Source organism: Lepisosteus platostomus, chromosome 1 (genome assembly GCF_059453375.1).
Source record: "Lepisosteus platostomus isolate fLepPlt1 chromosome 1, fLepPlt1.hap1, whole genome shotgun sequence".
Lineage (NCBI taxonomy): Eukaryota > Metazoa > Chordata > Actinopteri > Semionotiformes > Lepisosteidae > Lepisosteus > Lepisosteus platostomus.
Genome location: NC_142611.1, coordinates 41,375,331 through 41,390,208, shown reverse-complemented (window position 1 = coordinate 41,390,208; position 14,878 = coordinate 41,375,331). Strand labels below are relative to the sequence as shown.

Sequence of the window (14,878 nt, the reverse complement as noted above, 5' to 3'; positions counted from 1 at the left end):
TCAGGCAATGCACGAACAAAATATATAAATGATCAGCATCAAATTGCATTAAGAAAGCAGTTTGCCATCCATAGATCTGAAAAATCTTAACAAAGGCAAAAAGCTTAAACGACCCTGTAACAAGAAACAAGCTCAAGAAATTGTGTAGAGGTGTGATTCTCAAGCCAAGAGCATTATATTGTGTAAAAAAGAAAAAAAAACACTAAAGAAGAAAGCACCTTACAGTAAAGCGCTGGACTGGAGTACTTTCTGGGTTCCATTTTGCAAAGGTCATGGAGGACAAGTTACTCAGGCATTCTTGTGAGACCCCTCCTGCTGAGCTGGTGTTTAGCTTGGCCTAGACAGCAGTACATCCACAATTGTGATTCCTGGCAAGTCCACTCATAAAAAACATAGATAAAACTAAAAATGAGGTTTAATTTCTTGTCTAACACTGAAATAGCTTTACACAGTACTAACTCTGTCTTCTGTTAAATGAAAAAAAAGATTAAACAGTAATGACCTGGCACATTGACATAAGTGTGGATGATCAGAAAAGCGATTTACTGTACCAGTGAGGGAAGAGCAGGCACCTCAGTCGATCCACTCTGTATTCTACTTTAATAAACTGCATTTGCAAGCTGCAATTTCTGCAGCAGATAAAAGGCAAATGTTGAAAATCTTACTTTTGCTCTAAGAAAAATCAAATTCTATGATTTATGCCCCCTGCAGTATTTCAGAATAACTTCACAAAACATGGAGAAAAGTATATTAATAATATTAACATAAGTATGCTAAGTAATGTAATAAGATAAATGACAATTATATGGGTTTAAATGACCAGATTACTAATCTGTTTAAAAATACTACACAAGGGCTGCATACACCCAAAGCATTGTTCTGTCACAAATTTTCCCTGATTTATCACTTGCTCTTGTGGCCCCCTGGATTTCTGACCAACTGCTTCTGATCTCCGACCTGCCTCACGATTAGGATAATGTTCACCTAGGAAAGCTGATTTCTCTCTCACTCTCCGCACAGGGTCTTTTCCTACTTGAGCATGTAACATGTTCAACATGTAATCTTTCTGGAACGTAATGGAGTATTATCCAAAGTGTACTTTACGTGAGTCGAATAACGATGATATGATTTTGAGTCAACGGATGAGCTCCAGTGCTGTAAATCACGGAACATGAACATCTATAGGTAGAATCTACAAGCATGATGATACCAACAACACTTCTGAATAAAAGTCTGGTCATTCAGTAAAATGCCAAATATTCAAGATATTTTTGTGACAGCAATATTGGGATTACTGGGTACCCATACAATATATACCCATAGTATATTTGGGTAATGGTAATGTCCCGCATACTTCTGTGTCCCTCTATGAGAGTTTGATTTCTATAATATGCACCATTTTCACTTCATAAATTCAGTGCAAATTAAAATTAGGCATGGAATTCTATATTTCAAACATTAATTAGAAGATGAGTAAGACTTATTTTGAAGTAATTTTGCAGTTTCTGTTAGTGCTACAAGATGCCAAACCTTTGCACTGAATTTTTATCGCACAACTTGCACTGACAAATGTTATAGTGCATTACACTGTAAAATGCCAAATATTCAAGATATGTTTGTGACAGCAATATTGGGATTATTGGGTACCCATACAATATATACCCATAGTATATATGGGTAATGGTAATGTGCCGCATACTTCTGTGTCCCTGTATGAGAGTTTGATTTCTACAATATGCACCATTTTCACTACATAAATTCAGTGCAAATTAAAATTAGGCATGGCATTCTATATTTCAAACATGAATTAGAAGATGAGTAAGACTTATTTTGAAGTAATTTTGCAGTTTGTGTTAGTGCTACAAGATGCCAAACCTTTGCACTGAATTTTTATTGCACAACTTGCACTGACAAGTGTTATAGTGCATTACACTTACAAATATATATTGCATGTTGCTCTTGTCCTTTTTCATGCACCAGAACCATGGGAAAACCCTCTTTGTTCCTCATCTAGAACTGAACATCTGTCATGTTATTTTGGGGTACATGGTAGGTGGTGCTTTTCCCATGTTGACTCATTTGTGTGCAAGGAAATGACAATTGAAAGTTATCACGAACTCTCCTTTGTGACGAATCATGAACAAAATGAAAGCACCCCATGACCCTGTACTGGATAAAGTGTTTAGAAAATGGATGGATGTAATAGTACAGTACTAACCAGGTGATGAGGCATTTTACAGCCACATGTACCATTAACTGTGAATGTTTTGAGTAACCAACTGTAACAGACCCTTCTTAAAATCTCATATGTATAACTAAGAATATAATTAGGACATATGTTTAATTACCAGCTCAAGTTGGAACAAAAACCATATTTAAGGTCCTCCAGGAACTGAGTTTGAGATCCCTGGAATGTACCTTTACTTATTCTGAAATATTTGATTAAGCAATAGTTTCTGTTTATTTTCATTAATAACAAGACATGAACAGCAGAAAATAGGTAATATTAACAGATTTAGACATCGCATTTCAACTGTAATTCCCATCAGATATCATATAGAACTGAATTTTAATCATATTTCATCAATTTAATTTTCACAATCCTTTTTTATTATACAGCTTTAGGACACATTTGTTGTTATACAGTATATAATTTAACTTTTAATCCAATCATAGCTGTTTCCTTCAATTCTTCTAAGGTGAACAAAACTCTACATTTTCGTCTTTGAAATGTACATATTTGCAATACTACTCATGTTTCAAGTCCTGAGGACGTAATGATTGTGCACAAGGTCTGACAGGGTTATTATCAAGAATTTAACCAAAGGTCTTTGATTGAAGCACAATATGATTTATGATAATAAATATGAATGATAAATTGGAGCTTGGGTGTGGAAAATACCAATTAGTGTCTGACATTTACTTAACAGTGCTCCTTTCATATCTTATTAATTAATAGATGTCATAGCAGGACTCTCAGTATCCCCCTGAGTCACAATCAATTTGATCTCTTTGTGACATCCTGTCCGTAGCTATATGAATTCTGGTGGCACGTTTCTTTACTCAGTATCTGGTGTTCAATACATTATTGCCCAGATATTTGTTATAAGATATCGTTTGCTGGCATATCAGTTTATTCTAATGTTCTGGAATGATACCCCCTTTAAAACACAATTACTATTTATTTTGGGATGTATCCGTCACAGTTGATTCTGATCATTGACCTGTTCTATGACTTCGGTAATGTCAATATTTTTGTTTGATGATTTACGATGATTTTTAGGATCTACAATGCATTGTGTACAGTGCAATATGGGGTAAATGCTGGGTCACATTTTATTTTACCCTAAGATTAGCACTTGAGCTCTGTATTCACTTGGGCAAAGGTAGAGTCCGAGACTGTTGGCATAAGAAAAGAAGATTTTTATGTGCCTTGTTCCTGTAGTGATGGGTAGTGAAACTTTAACTGTTCAGGGCTCACAGTATGGTAAACAGTTAATGAATGCCACCCTATTTATAAAAGTATTTTTACAAAGTACTTCAGATCCACTTGAGTATAATTAATTAGCTTTGGTCTTGTTTTTTTCTCTGTAACTAAAACAAATGCTCGGAGGGTTCAATGTTTTTATTAATGTCACCCTGAAATTTTAGCTAAGTTAGCAAGTTGAAAACATGTGTGAACTTGACCTCTTTCATTGCTTCTGAGATGCATACAATGAATAGGTTTCTTTGTGCTTTTTGAAGAACATCTTATCTATAGCAAAATATAAAGGAGAATTCAGCTGTCTTGGCATGTAAAATGTATTATTATTATTAGTGCTGTTGTTGATGATGCATGTTTTAGTGGTATTCAAATGTTAAACTTTCCCATCAAAACAACCCATTTAAAAAGCATAAAACCTTAGAGTCTTGAAGAATAGTTGCATGAACAATTCTCTTATCTGACTGTCTTCAGAAAACAGTGTCTTTGAAGACCATTCATATTGTGTCTTTGTGAAATTACAAAATAATTAACATTACATTTTATGTAAACTTAAAACTTAAAAACTGATCAGTGTTCAAATTTAAGTAAATGTCATCAGAAACTAAAGAGAAAAAATATGTAATTGCTTAAGTACTCAAACCTGTGACTATATATTTGATGGAAGACAGCAATTACAGTGGTAAGGCTTTTTGAGTCTCAATCTCTGACTTTGCACATTGAAGTGCAATGTTTGCATATTGATCTTACCAGATCAATTATGGACAGTCTTTCCACAGATTTTCAGTAGAGTTCAAAGCAGGAGTATGAATAAGTATTTACCTCCCCTACTCCAGGAAAAAAAATGTTGTAAGTACTTCTGACATTACAGTCATTACAGTTGCAAATATGTTAGATAAATGTTCACCAATGTTGTAAACTGGGATGGAGTAATTTTTACCCAAAATTGCTAAAGCTCTGACAAACTGGTTGAGGATTGATTCAAGCATATTCAATGACAATGCCATTAACAGACAGTTGTATTCTTTCTGAGATCATGTAAACCAATATTATTACATACAGACCACTCAGCTAATTTAATGGCTGATTTAGGAAGGTTGGTGCACCTAAATTCATTGAGTTTTGCCACAGCAAAGAGTTTGAATACTTGCCTTTTTAGATTTTCCTCACATTCTTTCACTTTGTTTTTTGGTTTGAATCTGCAATGTACTGTAGATTGTGTATATAACAAATGTTAACTGCTACTTCAAAATTCCATTACCATAAGCTTTAAAACAATTAAATGTGAAACATAATGTAAAAAGAGGGAATACTTTTTTTCAAGGCATTGTAAAGTTTAAGTCAGACTAAACCATTTGCTGTTCATAAACTACACAGTTAGCACAGAGGGTCAACATAGAAGATAGGTTAAAAATAACTTACAAAAATAGAGAAAGGAAATAGGATAAGAAATTGCACGAGAACACCTCTTTCAACAGACAAAGAAAACACAATCTGTCTGGGTAATTTAAGGACTAAGAGGATGGAACTTAGGAAAGGGGCTTGTTGTCTTATTTTTGTGGAACTCTAAATTCCTATTTGTGTTTTCATTCAGGCTAAAATATACTGTATCCCTAATAGTTTATTCATTTTGTTCTGCAAGGGTAAACATGTACCCTGACAGTCGCCAATATCAAAAAGGGGGAATTAACAAACCATAGAAGCAGAAAAAATAATTTCTATGTTGTCTTCATGTCATGCATGAGTCAGAATGCGTAGCTCTCTGTTTCCTTGAAAACTGAGTGCATTCCCATGAGGAGCCACTTTTCTCCCTGGTTAATTCGGACCCACTCCTAGCCTACCTCGTGCAATTAACAGAAGTTTTAATTATCAAGCCATACCATGTGAACCCTGTTTTGCTGCTGTTCCAGTGCTCTTCACAAGCTGCTACATCACAAGGAAGGTACGCTCAGCAGTATTAGTAGTTAACCTTTCCTAACCTAGTTCTCTAGCAGTTCCCCACACTAAAATGCAGTCTCCCAATCTATTCCTGCCTGAAAACTGTGCTCGCTTTCAGACCAGTTCTGATCACAAATGCCATTTCCCTTTCTCAGTCTTCATTATTCTCCATCCTCCCTCGGCCATCTACAGCGGCTTTGAACTCCATCAACCTCGGTTCTCTTCGCCAGCGTCTGAAATTCATGAGCTCTTACTCCTGGATTCCCAGCCTGTCAGCAAGACACGGCTGTCACTTCCAGCTAGCCTCCGACTGCTGGCTTACCTTTTCACTTTTTAGCAAAGCCCCTATCTGGTACAAAATGTTTTTTAAATAAAAAAGCAAAAGAGGTCAGTATGTAGCGGAGCTAGTTCGGATACGGTGACGTAATTTCTGTAATTCTATTAAACTGACTTTCTGAATGATTAAAGCACTAAGGCTAGTATGTGAAATTACAGTATATAAAATTATTCAGAGGCATAAATATGAGCATAACGCTATATTTAAAAATCTATATTGAAGCATATAGGATGGGGAAATAGTTTAGCCAGTTCGATTGCAGAATGAACTATATTTTATAGTTCTAATTTGAGTTTAGCACACAAATATGAACAACAAAATATGAAACAGGATGGCACAAAAATCCCAAACACTTTAAATGTATGAAGGCTTTCTCTAGTTAATATCCCGGAGTTTAACAAACAATATGTATTACAAAAGACACAGAATTTTTATTTCTTATTTTATGTCTTGTTTCCTCTCCAGTTGTTAATTTTAAACGGTTCCTTAAGCAATATTTACTTTACTTCTGTAGAATATAAAAGAAACATTTTGTGGGGTAGATCATTTTTTTCATTATATGTTAAATCATTCTTTTTCCTTTCATTTTTGTTTATTGTGCTTGAAGACAGTCATATAACTGCTCAAAAACAAATTTCCTCAATATTTACCTGCTATATTTGAAAAGAAAAATCACCTAATGATGATACTGATCAGGTAATGTGACGGAAAATAGTTAATATTCTTAAAGAATAAATTAAAACATGACATGTATTTTCTTTTTATTTTTGATGTAAATGAAATAGGTACATATTTTGAAAAATAGTCACCAAATGGCTTTACACTTCATTGTGCTTGGTAGAGTACGGCAAATATGTAAACCATTTTATTACAGGAGACATCGAAACAGGTAAACACATCTTTACAATAAACACATCAGACTTAAACAGACTGACAAATGTTTGCAAGATGAAGGAGACATAGGCTGATAATCCAAAATGAAGCACAAGTATGCCACTATGAGTAATATCAATGAAGAAACGTTACACTTAAGAACCTGACCATAGACTTAAAACTGTATGACACACCTCTGTACATCAAGATTCTGTATGCATAATTCTACCCTTTTTTCCATGTAGAGTACTGTATGAAGAGCATCTGGCCCATTTTGTAATTCAAATGCTTTATTAACTAGAAAAATAAGCTGTCAAGGGAAGAAAATGAAGTTACAATGTTAAATTTTACAATGACGTTGAGAGATAACCACTTGGCTTTATATGAAAGCATATTATATTTGTTCTGCAAGAAGAACCTGTCAATGTATACATTTGTTATTCTCTCTACTGTATCAGAAAAAACAACAACAAATGGTTTATTCTGCTTGAAAAAAAAAAGTTGTTTAACTGTATTTAACATATTATTCTAAATGAATCATTGGAAATTACCAGAACATAATATAATATTACTGTTCTTTATTGGGTTAATCTAAGGAGAGGTCAGATCATATCTAGCTTAGCTGCTTGGATGCACACTGTCAAATGTCTGGAGACCACCACCACTCCACAGTGCTAAATCATTGCCTTAGTGGTCAGATTGTTTCAGCCACTGGACTCAAAACTAATTTAAATTTTCTGTCTTATAGTTTTGTATAGAACACTTGTGACCTGCATGATTGGACATTTGCACTGGTTTTCTCTTTTGTTTTTGTTCAACATTCATTCATTGAACTTTTTTTTATTATTGGTTTCATTTTTATTTATTTTTTATATGATTGGAGGGCACAATTTAAATAGTTATTTTTCCAATTCCGAAAAAATGAAGCAAACCAAAAAATGGTTGTGACTTGAACTCCTAAAGATTGTTCCAGGAATGTAGCAGTACAATACACAGTGACACTTCATCTTTCATTGCCTTGCTCACCTTGCACTTTCAGTCATCAGTCAGCTCTGAATTATTTACAGTCTGTGCACCAGAGTTACTCACACTTTAAGTCAAGGAAAGGTCTCGGAGGCATTGTTGTAAAAAAAAAATATTGACAGTCTTCTCCTTCCTTGGAAAATATCTAAGGCTCATCTGATTCTGTTATAAACTTGATTAAGTAAATCAAATTTATATATATATATTAATTAAACTTACTTGATGTTTAATTTCAATTGCAGTTTTTAGAACCATCTCATTACTGCATTGCTGTTGTTTGCTCTTTTTTAATATTAAATATCTATTAATGCAATACACAGGAATGCAAGGAAAGCATACTGTACTATAATCCAAACTGCCCAAACCATCCAACTAACAAATCAGCAGTGACAATGTTAGGTTTGAGACATCAGTGTAAACATCCATACATTTTCCATACATTTTCCAATTCAGAATGGGAGAGCCAGAGCCTGTCCTGGCCAGCAATAGCTGCAAGGCAGGGTACATTCCTGTATGGGACACCAGCCCATTGCAGGACAGACACATAGAGACAAGCACAGTCACGCACACATACACGCACACCAGGGCTGATTTTCCAACCAGTATGTTTTTGGACTGTGGGAGGAAACCAGAGTATCTGGAGAAACCATTGTGAGCATGGAGAGAACATAATTACACCCAGGGTCTCAGCGCTGTGGAGCAACAATGCTAACCAATGTTTCGCCCCTGTTTTGCCCATTCAATGTAAACATATATCTTCATAAATAGGAAGCTCTTTAAGAGCAAGTCCAATGATGGAGTTTCTACTGTGAATACCATACAGCAATAATGGGCAAAACAATATACAAAAAAAATGCTCAAAAAGGGCATTAGGGAAATCATTGGACATTCAAACTTCCTATTTATTACTACCAAGTCTAAACAAAAAACCAAAACAAAAATGTCATAATATTTGCGCATCTAAATTTGCAAAATTGTTCTGCTACATCGTTGCTGAAAGAACTGAAGCACCACCTTCTTGACTTTCTTACAAAGTGCAACACACTTCATACTGAGTCCATAGAAAGATGATTTCAATCTGCCTCTCTGACCAGGAAATTTGAAGTTTGGCAAAAGCAGTGGCAGCCCCTAGCGGCAGAAACGGGAGGCATAACCTCTAGAACATTTGACAGCGCCTCATGTGAGCCGTCAGGCTACCGGCCTTCTTGTGTCAGAATCATGGAAGGCAATACAAACAAATTAACCAAATGTTACATATACAGTATTGCACATTGGCCTTCATAAACAAAATGGAATACCAGTGTGGTTCCACAGGAAAATAATATACAGACAAAAAAAAACACAGTACAATCTGCGAGGATCAGAGCATCTCATGAAGAGATTTCTGGCATTCGGACAATATTTAAAAGCTGAATGAGAAACCGGACATTCCCCTGAAAGATCGCTATTGTCATTTTGCTGTTACCCCATGTTTAAATCCACGTGTCTTCCCATGGCTCACATTGCCAGGAACTTGCATTTATCTGTCACTGACCTTTTTGTCTCCTCTTCCTAGCCCTGCCACTGTCATCTCATGGTTTGCTCCATTCCCAATAGGTTTGGATCATCTGTAATGTTCACTCAGCCTCATTATAGCAGTCTTCTTTGTAGTACATTGTATATTTATTTTATTTTTTTCTTACAACCCCCCCCCCCCCCCAACTGATTTCATCTGGTATATTCTGATTGGATACGTTTTGCAATTATCTTTGTCAAACTGGGTGGAAACTTAGTGTTCATTTTACTTAAATAGCCAAATTAAAGGACAAAGAGCACAACTGACCTTTAAGAAACATCTCAACATTATTACAAAAACTGTTAATGTCATTAGCTCTGACCTTATTTAATTTATTAAGGCATGTTTCATTGAGGCGGCACAGAAGAAAATGCAGCCATATGGTCTTAATTGTTTACAAAGGGGAAAGGAAAGCGCTTATCTTAACATTAAACGTAATACAGTAAAAATTACAATGTTCAGTCTCTTTAATTCCACAGTGAACTTAATCTTTTTACAAGGAAATTCTGTTACTCCACCTTTGATGACAAAAACAGACAAACAGACAAATTCAAATTATATTCTGAATTCAACTTTTTACATACAACACCAGGCCACTTGTTACCAAGAGGGACACTAGAAAAGCAATCTAATGGAACACTTTTCCAGATTCTTGTTGATTCATTACATTTGAGGTTCTTTGATCTAAGTGTGTATTAATCAGAAGAAATTATAGCTGTCAAAGGAAGGTTGACATTGGTCGTATAGAATGGTAAAGACTCTATAAAAAATGGAACGAAAAAATTAAACATGCCATAAAACGGGGGGATTTTGGTTTTGTTCACTGACCGAGTCACTGTAGGCCATTTCAAAACTTCTGCAAACAAAGCTAATTTTTTTACTTCTTTTTTCCACCATTATTTTTTTTGGCTTACCAGTATTTTTCTTTTACCTAAAGACCAATCTACCTTTTGAAGCTTTTGACACGTACTGTTTTCAATATGTTGGTACTTCATTATATAGATAATATTTATTAGAATAAATGTGACATTTAAATGTGACTGTCTTTCCTTTCCAAGAACTGTAATCAATTGATTCCACTCACATTTTATTTCAGCCTACGTCTGTTGTTCACTAGTGAACAGCTCTGCCTCCCATACATTTAAACAGGAATTAATTCTTGTACACGTACACTGCTTTTTTAGTTGCCCTCATACTTGCATATGATGATAGAGATCCGACCCTCACAGTGTTCTTGAAGCCAAATGTGTCTTTGAATAGTTTTATTATGTTCTACACTCTCTTTAAAATAAGATGGGCTTTCATTTGGCTGAAATATACAGATACTCTGTATATAGATATACTATACTCTGAAGTGTATAGGTTAAACAAAGCAGCATGATGTCTTTTGGATGGCTCTGGCCACTACCATACACATCTAAGGAGACCACGAAGGCTCACACACCTCTGCAGGTTTAAAAGGAATATATATTCTTAAGGCTAAGTACCAGGCATCCTAAAATGTGGGATTAACCTGAGGAACTGGGTTTTTAGAGTAACTTTCCTCTTCATTCTGCAGCAGCTGGCAAGGCCTGTGCTTACAAAGAACAAGATGATCAAAAGGAGAAATATTTCACAGTTTACAGGAATAGCGCAGTGGGCACAGTCTAAATATTTCCAGTAAAAAACGTTTGCTCTTTTTCCCCCATTTTTAAAAAAGAAGGCATGCACAGAGAAACTGTATTAGAGCTGTCTGCAGGCATTCTTCCCCTGTGAATGCTACTTCTAAGGCAAATGGCTTTGAAATTAGCTTTTGCTTTTGCAGATGGTGGGGCTGTCTGATGGTCCAAGCATATTGTTGTTACAGGTATGTCCATCTTGCACTTTTCCTGGAGTTGGGGTAGATGTGTCACACTCACTGCTGCTGTCCTGCCCACTTTTACCATGTTTTCTCAACCTGAAAGAAAGACATGTGGCTGGTTTAGTGTCACACATCACAATATCTCTCCCACCCTTCCTTTTCAACTGTGGCTCCCCAGCAGGTTGTAAGGTTATCTTGTTTTGGTATCAACCCGTAATTACAGTATACTTTATTAAACTGTGTGACTGGTGGAGATGAAAACTGAGAACTTCTTCCAAAGTTTTTTTTTCATTCCATGTTTTATCAGAACCTAAAAACTATACAGTACATGAATGTAAATTAAAACTTATTAGTGATATTCCAAGATTTTCTTAATTTTCTGAAGAATAATATGCAGATGCTACCTATACCATTGGCTGAATCAAACCAACAATAAAAAACATTGGCAATGGCATCAAAATTATTTTTTTCCGATGGTATGACTTAAAATTGGAATTGTTATCTTATGTTTGCTTTTTAGCTTCAAGTGCCAAAATGGCAGCAGTGTGATAACTTTAAACGCTGGAGAGCAGTGCCACGTGGGATGTCCTGCACTGAAATATTTCCTGAACACCTTCACCTTTGCAGATATCCCATCTGTGCTGGAATTCATCATCCTCAGCTTTTCTGGTAAGTTGGATCATTCTGGTAAAATGTGAATAACCTTCACCTCTGGATTTAAAATGGGGATCTGCTTCTCATTCCATTCAACCAAATGTTTTGGCTAAAATATTTTCTAGGCACTTTCAGTTAAGCACATTTTCCAAAATCACTTTTAACTACACATAATTCACAGACCTCCTTTGGTACAGTAAATAGACACATGAATACGAGGGTTCTAAATGTTAACAAGAACATACTGTACATCAGTTTTAAAACAATGTCAAATTGACTTTCATTTGAACCCTTTCATTATTTTGGACTTTGTTACTTGCATTGTGTAAACAAATAAATATGGAAGAAGGCTTTGTGTCTAATTGAGTGACTATTAGTAACATGACAGCCTTTATGACAGTGATATCTACTGCACATCATTTGAACTGACTTTGCAATTTGTTGTGGTAAAAACAAATTGGGTCAAATGATCACCTGTGCACATACTCTTTCAGTATGCTTACCTGTCTAAGTTTTTTTTTTCAGACCACAAATTCCACAGTGCTTTGTAAGAGAGTTAGCACTGATTCACGGAGGGGTGCATCCCCACTGATGTCCCTACAAGTTTGCTAGTTCCCAGAAGATCCCAGGAGTCCTACATATCAGGAGTAACCTGTCTGACTTGAATATCTATCTCGCTCAACCCTGGTGGCAGTTGATCAGTTGTGCACCTCTGCTTGGGCAATCCCAGTCAGTCTGCCACAAATACAGCCTGGATCAAGGCTGACGTCTGAGCTATAGGGCTTCACCTGAGCTATGAGCAAGCATCGTTACCAGAAGCCCCTAGGAGTTACTGTTTTAACACCTGAAGAAGGCTCCACGGCTGAAACGTTGTGTTTTCTTTCCTCTTTTTTTCAGCATGTAATAAACCTATTACTTGTTCCTTTGCAGCCTACGCATGCTGACACAGCTACCCACCTGAGTTACTGTTTTAAGACTTGAATGACAAAATTATGAACAGTTAAAAATTGATAAAAATAAAATAAAAAAATTGATTAAAAACTGAAATTGTTATAGAAATACATGTATGCTTGTATTCTGAAGAAAAAAAAATCTCTGGTCATATTGATAGCCAGAAAATCAATCAAGATTTTCACACAGACATGTTCCTTAAACCAGTATTATGGCAATATGTGTAAAAGGAACATACAAGCTTTGTTGTTATACATAACACCTATGAATGTATTTTATTTTATTTGAAGTTACAGAACTTCTTTTTTATTAATTTAGCTTTTTTTAATTTGGTGTAATTCAGCTACACCATGATACAAAACACATTAAAATGAAATCAACAGTCGATAATTCAGGTCTTAGTCTTCAGTTATTATTCTCAAGTTTGGTTTTAAATGTTAAGGAAACTTTTAGGGTTTTCAGGTTTAATTTGCTGAAATTTTACACTACAGCATCTATTTGATATACAAATGATAATTTCACAGAGTTAACAGGAAAAAGACAATCATCTGTAGCATGTACATTGATATTTTACTGAACAGACATGGCATACTGTACGCAAGTTTATTTTTAGTACAGTATGTTGTTTAATATTTGTCATGAAAGAACTGATCAACAGAGGATTTACTGTGAAAGTCACAGAGTTACAGTTCTGTGAACAATACAAGCTGTACATTACATCTGTGATGCATGTACCAGGTTGCAGATGCTTTCTAGATGGATTCTGTCCTATTCCTGTCAGCGAACAGGCAGTTAAAGAGCCTGTATAGGATGATGTCTAGCCCTTGATGCTTCATATAATCCCAGCTCCTCCCACAAATGTTCAATAAGTCCAGGGAGAATGGTATAATTTTCACATCTCATTCTGCCAAAGACTGTTGTATAAATGGCTTTTATGGGATAGCTGATGGTTACTGAAAAAAAAAACACTTCTTTTACAAAAGAGAACAATGTACTTTGTAATTATGTACAGTACAGTGCCCTGCACAACTGCAAATCTTGTTGTGTTACAGCTATAAATTGTAAAGCATTGAAAATATTTTTTCCCCTTGAATCACACAAGATATGCAACAATTGAATAGGGCAAAAATATTTTTATGAAACAAAACTGTGTGAAGAACAAAAAACTGAAATATCCTGTGTACTGTAACATTCACCCTCCTGAGTCCATACTTTGTTGAAGCACCTTTTGAAGCAATTACAGCTTCAAGTGTTCTTGGGTACGTTGGGTAATGTTACAGATGTCCTCAAGCTGTATCAGGTTGGGTGGGAAGCATCGGCGAACTGCAATCTTCATGTCTTTCAATCTTCATGTCTGAACCTTGGCTGGACCATTAAGGACATTTACCTTTTTGTTCTGGAACCACTCCAGTGTTGTTTTGGCTGTACGTTTGGGATTGTTGTCATGTTGGAATGTGAGCTGTGTTTGTTTTTTGTCTTTGAAAAGCCATGTGCCTTCTTGTATGCTTTTCTCATACATACAGTACATACATACATGTATGTATGTATGTATAAGAAAAACATATAGTACATGGCAGAGCTTTCTTTTAAATTATATGCAAAATATTTCCTGAACTTTCATTCCACTTTCACATTATTGAACAATCTGTGTAGATCAGTGACGAAGGGCATTATATTTTGTTCTGTTCTGTTAATTGTTACATACTGTACAGATGCAGCAATGCATATTGCATGTCAAAACTCATTACCACAGCAAAATGACTTTGCCATATTGTGGTATATATTTATGAACTATTTCAGTTCAGTTCATTTCAACATAGTTTCAGACATTTATTTTCTCTTCACATGGCTTTTCATTTTTAGTTCATATTTGATGTCTAAAGTCGACCTACAAAATATCCTGCAAAATATGTTTACTGTATTTTTAGAGCTTAATACTCAACAGGCAACAAAGCTGAGGGAAAAAAAGAAGCATATTAATGATACGTCTTGTTAATGTTTTTCAGCCTATTGAAGACTATAAATTAAAGGTGCTTGGAAACTAAATACAAATGTCATCTATTATAGTAAGGGCTTAGCCACTGATGAAAAGAAATTCTTATAGTTTAAACATGCTGATAAGACACTTATATTCCAAAAAGGTGTCTTCTACAGAGGTTTGTAGTGTCATAAATTTGGGGTTGTGGGAACAGGCAGCTCCCTGAGGTCTCTAGGTAATGTTCATGG

The 14,878-nt window shown here is 35.4% G+C and overlaps 1 protein-coding gene across 1 annotated transcript in view; it reads right to left on the bottom strand.

Annotated features, from left to right (window-relative positions):
• Positions 1 to 7,483: 7,483 nt before the first annotated feature.
• LOC148677952 (serine/threonine-protein kinase 32B-like) overlaps positions 7,484 to 14,878 on the bottom strand; it is a 133,419-nt gene continuing 126,024 nt past the window's right edge. The window contains exon 12 of the mRNA XM_088628789.1: positions 7,484 to 11,143. Coding sequence (XP_088484915.1) covers positions 10,993 to 11,143 — 151 coding nt within the window. The 3' untranslated portion in view covers positions 7,484 to 10,992. The remainder of the gene's footprint in view (positions 11,144 to 14,878) is intronic.